The sequence below is a fragment of the Nansenia antarctica genome (genome assembly GCF_963989245.1).
Source record: "Nansenia antarctica genome assembly, chromosome: 1".
In the NCBI taxonomy this organism is placed as follows: domain Eukaryota; kingdom Metazoa; phylum Chordata; class Actinopteri; order Argentiniformes; family Microstomatidae; genus Nansenia; species Nansenia antarctica.
Genome location: NC_137674.1, coordinates 63650198 through 63658124, shown reverse-complemented (window position 1 = coordinate 63658124; position 7927 = coordinate 63650198). Strand labels below are relative to the sequence as shown.

Sequence of the window (7927 nt, the reverse complement as noted above, 5' to 3'; positions counted from 1 at the left end):
GGCTGCACACATTGTAATATTCCCTCCTCGTTGGCCTGGGAATGGTTGCTCTCTGTCCAATGTGATTTCTTCCACTCCTTCTACCTTTTACCAGATTGAAACCCGCCTCATCAACGTATATGAATGTGTGCAGCGGTTCCCTGGCCTCCAGCTCCAGTACACGCTTTATCCCAGAATAGAGAGAGAGAGAGAGAAACTATAACAACTTTTCCTGTGTAACATAATGCATTTTGGACAACATATTGTACAGTATGAACTGTCATGTAAGTGTACTGTTTGTAAACAATATCGATGTAAACGAGGGGGCGAAGGTAGCCTAGAGGTTAGAGAGGGCCCGGCTAGCAATCGGAAGGTCGCTGGTTCGATCCCCGCCTCATGATGGAGTTGCGTGTGTCCTTGAGCAAGGCACTTAACCCGTAATTGCTCCAGGGGCGCCGACTATGGCTGAAATACAGAATTCTAACAATCGATTGACGAGTCGATTGCTTGGCATTCTTCTAAAACAAACGTCATGGTTAGTGGGGCGGCTGTGGCGCAGGAGGTAGAGGAGCCTCTGTCTAACAATCGCAAGCTTGGCAGATCAGGGGGGGGTTCGAGCCCCGGCTGGCCACATGTCGAAGTGTCCTTGGGCAAGACACTGAACCCCCAAAATTGCTCCCAGTGAGCGGGCCGGCCGGCGCCTTGCATGGCAGCTTGGCCGCCATTGGTGTGTGTGTGTGAATGGGTGAATGAGAGGCCGTTGTAAAGCGCTTTGGATGATGAAGGCGCTATATAAGTCAGTCCATTTACCATTTGAAGAAAGACTTTGCCCAAAAAACGTACATAATTATGTTTTCTCCTCCTCCTCTCTCACAGAGAATCAGCCCTTTTCTGATGGCAGGAATGATGGACAGCATTGTGATCCTCGACGACGACGACGACGATGAGGAGGGAGAAACGCCCCAGCCTTCGTCCTCCACCTCCTTCTCCTCCTCCTTCTCCTACCAGCCCAAATCCTACGCCAACCACCAGCCCCTCCCCCTCCCCCCTGCTCACATCACCCCTCTAAAGAACCACCGGCCGCCCCCCCCGACACACATCACCCAGTCACCCTTCGCCACGGCCAAGGAGGAGACCCACATCCTGCAGGCTGAGAACCAGAGGCTGTATACTGAGGTGGGGAGGCGTGGGGAAGGGGAGGGGAGGGGTGGGGAGCTGGGGAGGGGAGGGGAGGGGAGTAGAGGGCTGAGGAGGGGGAGGGGAGTGGAGGTGTGGGGAGGGGAGCTGGGGAGGGGAGCTGGGGAGGGGTGGGGAGCTGGGGAGGGGAGGGGAGGGAAGGATAGGTGAGACAGGCTAGGGTGGGCTAGGGAGGGGAGTGGAGGTCTGTGGAGGGCTGGTGTGGGCTGGGGTTTGGAGGGGTGGGGAGTGGAGTGGAGTGGTGGGGAGAGCTGGGGAGGGGAGTGGTGGTGTGTGGAGGGCTGGTGTGAGGGAGTGGAGGGGATGGATTGGAAATGATCATGATTTATGATTTGGAAATGATAACTCGCCCTACGAAAGGCCCAAAAAGTGACTCCAGGGAGGCTGTCTGTCCCTGTAATCTGTAGTTGTTGTCTTTAGATCGTAGCGTGTGATAAACAGTTGTAATGTAGGTGTAAACACAGCTGCTGCTGCTGCCAGCCTCAGCCTCTCTGTGTGTCCCAGCCTCTCTGTGTCCTTGGCAGTTTAACATTCTCCTTCACTTTGAACTCAATGCCATTTTCTTTTTCGGTTCCCCACATCCCTCTCTCCTTCCCCCCTATCCTCCCCATTCTCCCTCTCCCCCTCTCATTCCCCACCCACTCTCCTTCTCCCCCCACTCTCTTTCTCTCCTTCCTCTCTATCCCTCCATCCCCTCTATCCTTCCCCACCCTCTCTCTTCCCCCCCCCCCCCCTCTCCCTCCCCCTCCCAGTTCGTAGAGCACTGCCAGGGCCACACCCAGGACTGTCCCGAGGTCCTCACCTTCCTCCACACCGAGTCCATCAAGGCCTCGCCGGACTTCCTGGACTCGGTGCAGTTCCGGAACACTCTGGGCCGCTGCCTGACGCGCGCCCAGGCCAGCCGCGCCAAGACCTTCGTCTACATCAACGAGCTCTGCACCGTCCTCAAGCAGCACTCGGCCAGGCGGAGGCTGGCCGCCGTGAAGGTGGAGCTGACCGACCAGGAGAAGAGGGAGAGGGAGGAGGAGAGGAAGAGGGAGGGAGGGGAGGGGAGGATAGTGAAGCAGGAGGAGGAGGAGGACATGCAGCCGTCTACCTCGGGGAAACAGGAAGAGGGAGAAGGGGAGATGAAGAAGAAGAGGGCGTCCAGGAAACAGGTGAACAGGGCGGGGGTAGGGGGGCTGGGGGGGGACGTGTGTCTGTGTGTTCTGTAGCTGTCCGTCTGTTTTCTTAAGGTGTTTGTGTTACGGGATTGTGAGTAATTGTTACGTTTGCGGTGCGAATGATGGAGAAAAACCCATTCCTAGCCAATCACAACCCCCTCTAGCCCCAACCACATCTCACATCTGAAGGATAGGATACAGGAATCTTGAGGTTAATTTCAATACCTTTCTAAGACTTTTTAAAGACCTTGTCAATATTTTTCCAGACCTCACCGCCACTTCGAGATGTAACCGTTTACGTCAGTGACACCTTTAACCTAACAGTTTTAGTTTGCAATAGACGAGACCACTATCATACAACAAGAAGAAATTTTACTAAAAGTGTTTAGGACTCAAACTCTTTGGACAGAGTCTAATTCAGAAAAATACCTACAAAATTCAAGACCTCATAAAATCGCGATAAGACTTTTTAATACTTATTAAGGGTCTTGATTTTCCCAAAATTGATTTATCAACTTTTAATACTTTTCAAGACACCGCGGATACCCTGTCTAAGCAATATGCCCTCTCCCTCCCTCCCTCCCTCCCTCCTCTCCCTCCCTCCCTCCCTCCTTCCCCCTCTCCCTCCCTCCCCTCCCTCCCTCCTTCCCCCTCTCCCTCCCTCCCCTCCCTCCCTCCCTCCCCTCCCTCCTTCCCCCTCTCCCCTGGTCAGATTGCGTACCTGGAGAACCTGTTGACTGGGTACAACTCAGAGATCCGGCGTCTGCAGGAGATGGAGCTGAGCGTGGACGACCTGGTGGAGGACGACTCAGGATACATCCAGGAGCACAAGCTGAAACGCAAGGTCAGCTGACCTGTCTGTCTGTCTGTCTGTCTGTCTGTCTGTCTCTCTCTCTCACAAGCTGAAACGCAAGGTCAGCTGACCTGTCTGTCTGTCTGTCTGTCTGTCTCTCTCACAAGCTGAAACGCAAGGTCAGCTGACCTGTCTGTCTGTCTGTCTGTCTGTCTGTCTCTCTCACAAGCTGAAACGCAAGGTCAGCTGACCTGTCTGTCTGTCTGTCTGTCTCTCTCTCTCACAAGCTGAAACGCAAGGTCAGCTGACCTGTCTGTCTGTCTGTCTGTCTGTCTCTCTCTCTCTCACAAGCTGAAACGCAAGGTCAGCTGACCTGTCTGTCTCTCTCTCTCTCTGTCTCTTTTTTTCTCTCTCTCTCTCTCTGTGCTCTCACTCTGTTAACTCCCATTCTTTTATATAATATAACCAAGTTACTCACTCACCATCTCCTTCCTCTTTCTTTCTCTCCCTCCTCCAACGCAAGGTCAGCTGACCTCTCTCTGGGGAGGGGCCTCCTCTCTCTCTACCTTCACCCTTTGTCTCTCTCTCTCACCCTTTGTCTCTCTCTCTCTCTCTCTGTCTCACCCTTTGTCTCTCTCTCTCTGTCTCACCCTTTGTCTCTCTCTCTGTCTCACCCTTTATCTCTCTCTCTCACCCTTTGTCTCTCTATCTCACCCTTTATCTCTCTCTCTCTCTCTCTGTGTCTCACCCTTTGTCTCTCTCTCTCTCTGCCTCTCTCTCTATGCTCCATCTGCCTGCCCTCACTCTGTTAACTCTCATTCATCATATTTTATATAATATAACCAAGTTACTGACTCACTCACTTACACCATCTCCCCCCTCCTCCCCCCTCCAGATGATAAAGATCTATGATAAGCTGTGTGAGCTGAAGGGCTGCAGCACGCTGACAGGCCGGGTGATAGAGCAGAGGATCCCCTACAGCGGCACACGCTACCCCGAGATCAACCGCAAGGTAACCCCCGCTCCATCCTCTGGTAACCACGGTAACCACCTCTCCCCCCCCTCCCTCCCTCCCTCCCTCTACCCAGAGATAAACCAGTAACCTATATTGTGCCTGTCAACCAAATTACGTAAAACATAAAGCAAACAAGTAAAAATAGCATATCTCTCCTCTCTCCCTCCCTTTCCCTCCTCCCTCCCTCTCTCCCCCCCCCCCTCCTTCCCTCTCTTCCCCTCTCCCTCCCTCTCTCCCCCCCTCCCTCCTTCCCCCTCTCCTCCCTCGTTCCCCCCTCCCCCTCTTCCTCCCCCTCTCCCTCCCTCCCTCTCCCCCCCCTCCTTCCCCCTCTCCCCTCCCCCTCCCTCCTTCCCCCTCTCCCTCTTCCCGCCCCCTGACCTCTCCCTCCCCCCTAACCTCCCCCTCCCATCTCAGGTGGAGCGTTACATCAACAGCCCCGGCGCCCAGCTGAACCCTCCAGACTACTCAGACATCCTGGACCAGGTGCGGCGGGCCAACGAGCGCCACGCCCTCTCCCTGAGCAAGAAGCAGGTGGTCCAGATCGCCCAGGACGCCTTCAGGGAGACGGGCAACCGCCTGCAGGAGAGACGTCACCTGGACATGATCTACAACTTCGGATCGCACGTCACCGACCCCTACAAGCCTAGTGGGTAGTGGGGGTGGGTGGGGGGAGGGGGAGGGGAGAGAGGGAGAGACAGAGAGGGTGGTGGTGGTGGTGGGTGAGATGAGAGAGAGACAGAGAGACAGAGGGTGGTAGTGGTGGGTGAGAGAGAGAGGGTGGTGGAGAGAGAGAGACAGAGGGTGGTGGAGAGACAGAGAGAGAGAGAGAGAGACAGACAGACAGACAGACAGAGGGTGAGAGAAAGAGAGAGAGAGAGAGAGAGAGAGACAGACAGACAGACAGACAGACAGACAGAGGGTGAGAGAGAGAGAGAGAGAGAGACAGACGGACAGACTGAGGGTGAGAGAGAGACAGACAGACAGAGGGTGAGAGAGACAGACAGACAGAGGGTGAGAGAGACAGACAGACAGACATCGCCTCGCTCATTTCTGATGAATCCAAATATGATCTCTCACACACACACACACACAACCCTTCCCTCCCCTCCCCTCCCGTCCCCTCCCCCTCCCTCAGCCACTGACCCGGCGCTGATGGATCCGGTCCTGGCCCGGAAGCTGCGGTCCAACCGTGAGTTGGCGCTGACCAGCCTGGACCAGGTCATCTCCAAGTACGCCCTGCGCCAGGACGACACAGAGGACGAGGAGAGGAGGAAGCGCCTGGAGAAGAAGCAGAAGGCAGAGGAGGGAGAGAAGGAGGAGGAGAAGGGAGAGAAGGCGGCGGTGGTGGAGGAACCGGAGGAAGAAGAGGAGGATGAAGACGACGAGTCGTCCGACCCCGACATCGAAGAGGAGATCCAGGCCAGCGAGACTCATGCAGGGCCAGGTGAGGAGGAAGGGAGGGAGGGAGGGAGGGAAGGAGGGAAAGAGGGAGGGAAAGAGGGAGGGAGGGGTGGAGAGAAGGAAGGAAGGAGAGAGGGAGGGAGGGGTGGAGGGAGGGAGGGAAGGAAGGAAGGAAGGAGGGAGGGAGAGAGAGAGATCCAGCAAGGCATAGTTTGAGACAGAACTAGTGGACGAGCTAAGTAAAACATTTGAGAGAGAGAGAGAGAGAGAGAGAGAGAGAGAGAGAGAGAGAGAGAGAGAGAGAGAGAGAGAGAGAGAGAGAGAGAGAGGGGGAATTCAAGCACTTTCAATGACCCATGTCTATTTTCAAAAACTTTTAAGACCTTGATTTCTTATACCGTACTCAAATTCACAAAGTGAATGGCATCAAGGACTTCAAGGACCTGTGGGAACCCTGATTGTCATTCCACTGCTTGGAGACTGACAACTCAAGATAATGATGAATTGTAATGAATGTGCTCTGTGTTGACTGTATATCGATTCCTCAAATAACTCCTTTTAGAAATACGTTGTATGTGGTATTACATTCTGGTGCACGTCCTTGTGAGGGAGGTGAGGGAGGGAGGGAGGGAAGAGGTAGAAAGACGAAGGCAACAGTTAACTGAACCGTTCCTTTTTCAGAGGAGGAGGAAGACGAGGAGGAGGAAGAGGACGAGGACTCTTGCACGCTCATCTGCGAGATGAGGTCGGCCAATTGCAGCCCTTTCCGGCTCAGCCCCGCCCCCAGAGGGACCTCCCGGCTCAGGAAGAGGAAGCGCGGGGAGGAGGAGGGGGCGGGACACAGGAAGTCTCAGAACGGAGCGCTGAAGCACAACAACGGGAGGTAAGGAGAAGCTTTACATCCAGGAGCACAAGCTGAAACGCAAGGTCAGCTGACATCTCTCTCTCTCTCTCTCACTCTCACTCTCTCTCACTCTCTCTCTCACTCTCTCTCTCTCTCTCTCTCACTCTAAAATATATTTTTTTAAAGAGAGAGAGAGAGAGAGAGACACGGTACAAGGGGGGCAGTAGAAGTCATAGTATAGGGGAAAAGCATGTGTCTCAGGAGACGCAGTGCTGTCTACCTGATGTCTACCTCCACCAGCCTCCCCTGACACACCCTCCCTCCCTCTCTCAATCTCCCTCCCCCTCCCCCCACTGACAGTGACATCATGCTGGACATGGGCATGGTGACCAGTAGCCCCCTCCAGGCCGACTCCACCAGGGCGGACACCCCCCCTCAGGAGCTGGTCACCAGCTCCCAGTACACCCCGCCCCCCAAGAAGAACAAGGTGGGAATCAATCAATCAATCAATCTATGATATTGTCTTGGCCTTGGTTTAATTTTATACTCGTATATGTTTTTATATTAATTTTATGTTTTCAATCCCTGTTGTAAAAGCACTGCGAGCTGCATTTCCTGTATGAAAGGTGCTGTACAAATAAAGCTTTACTTACTTACTTACCTTGACCCTTGTGGTTCCCCAGGTCAACGTGGCGACCCAGTGTGACCCCGACGAGGTCATCGTCCTGTCTGACTCTGACTGACCCCTGACCTCCAGGCTGCAGGGAGGGGACCCCCAAACTCGGCCTGTCGAACCCCCAAACCAGTGCCTGCTGACAGGAATCCTTTAATGGCGGACACACAGGGTCCGAGGAGAGAGAGGGAGAGGGAGAGGGAGAGGGAGAGGGAGGGAGAGGGAGAGGGAGAGGGAGAGCGGACATTGCAGATTCAAACTGGCGATAGACGTGTCAGTTTTACTGTCAATTTGTTTACATTTTATATTTATATACCGGCTGGATGACCGGTCGGTCGCGTCACCTGGGTGTTGCTGTCCAGAGCAACACTACTGGTGTGACGTAACCATGGTAGCGCTGGAGCTCCAAGCTGCCCTCTGATAGGTCGGATGCCGTTTGGCCGTTAGTTCCTGGTCCTGTTCGGTCCTCTCAAACCTGCATGACGTTCCCAGGGGTCAGGGGGTCAGGGTTCAGGGGTCGTCTGCCATGGGGAGCTATTCCCTTCTTCACGTAGCAACATTGGTTCGGCGAAAGTGTTGTGTTCAGGCACTCCTGGCATAAAGGAAGAAGTAGTTTGTATTAGTTTGAGGTGGTAATGACTTGACTTACTTTGACTTAGGTCCTTTTTCTTCGGGTGTGAAGAGTAGGGCCTCCAACGAGTTTACGCCACCGGTCTCTGTCCCTCGCCACAGCAGCCGCCGCCTCCCAGGATCTTAGACCCAGCATGTCACGCTCCCTCTCGACGGTTCTTCTCCAGGTTTCTTTGGGGCGTCCCCTTTTTCTTCGTCCATCAGGGGTCCATCTGAGGGCTATGCGTTGATG

General features: G+C 54.5%; 1 protein-coding gene across 1 annotated transcript; it reads left to right on the top strand.

Annotated features, from left to right (window-relative positions):
• Nucleotides 1-885: 885 nt before the first annotated feature.
• On the top strand, nt 886-7232 carry LOC308151943 (death domain-associated protein 6-like; the record flags this gene model as incomplete). Its single annotated transcript, XM_080524838.1, has 9 exons — nt 886-1155; nt 1929-2333; nt 3052-3183; nt 4028-4144; nt 4562-4793; nt 5283-5603; nt 6230-6431; nt 6753-6879; nt 7076-7232. 9 exons carry the CDS (start codon nt 886-888, stop codon nt 7133-7135), a joined length of 1866 nt encoding a protein of 621 aa, XP_080380964.1. The 3' UTR covers nt 7136-7232.
• Nucleotides 7233-7927: the final 695 nt, after the last annotated feature.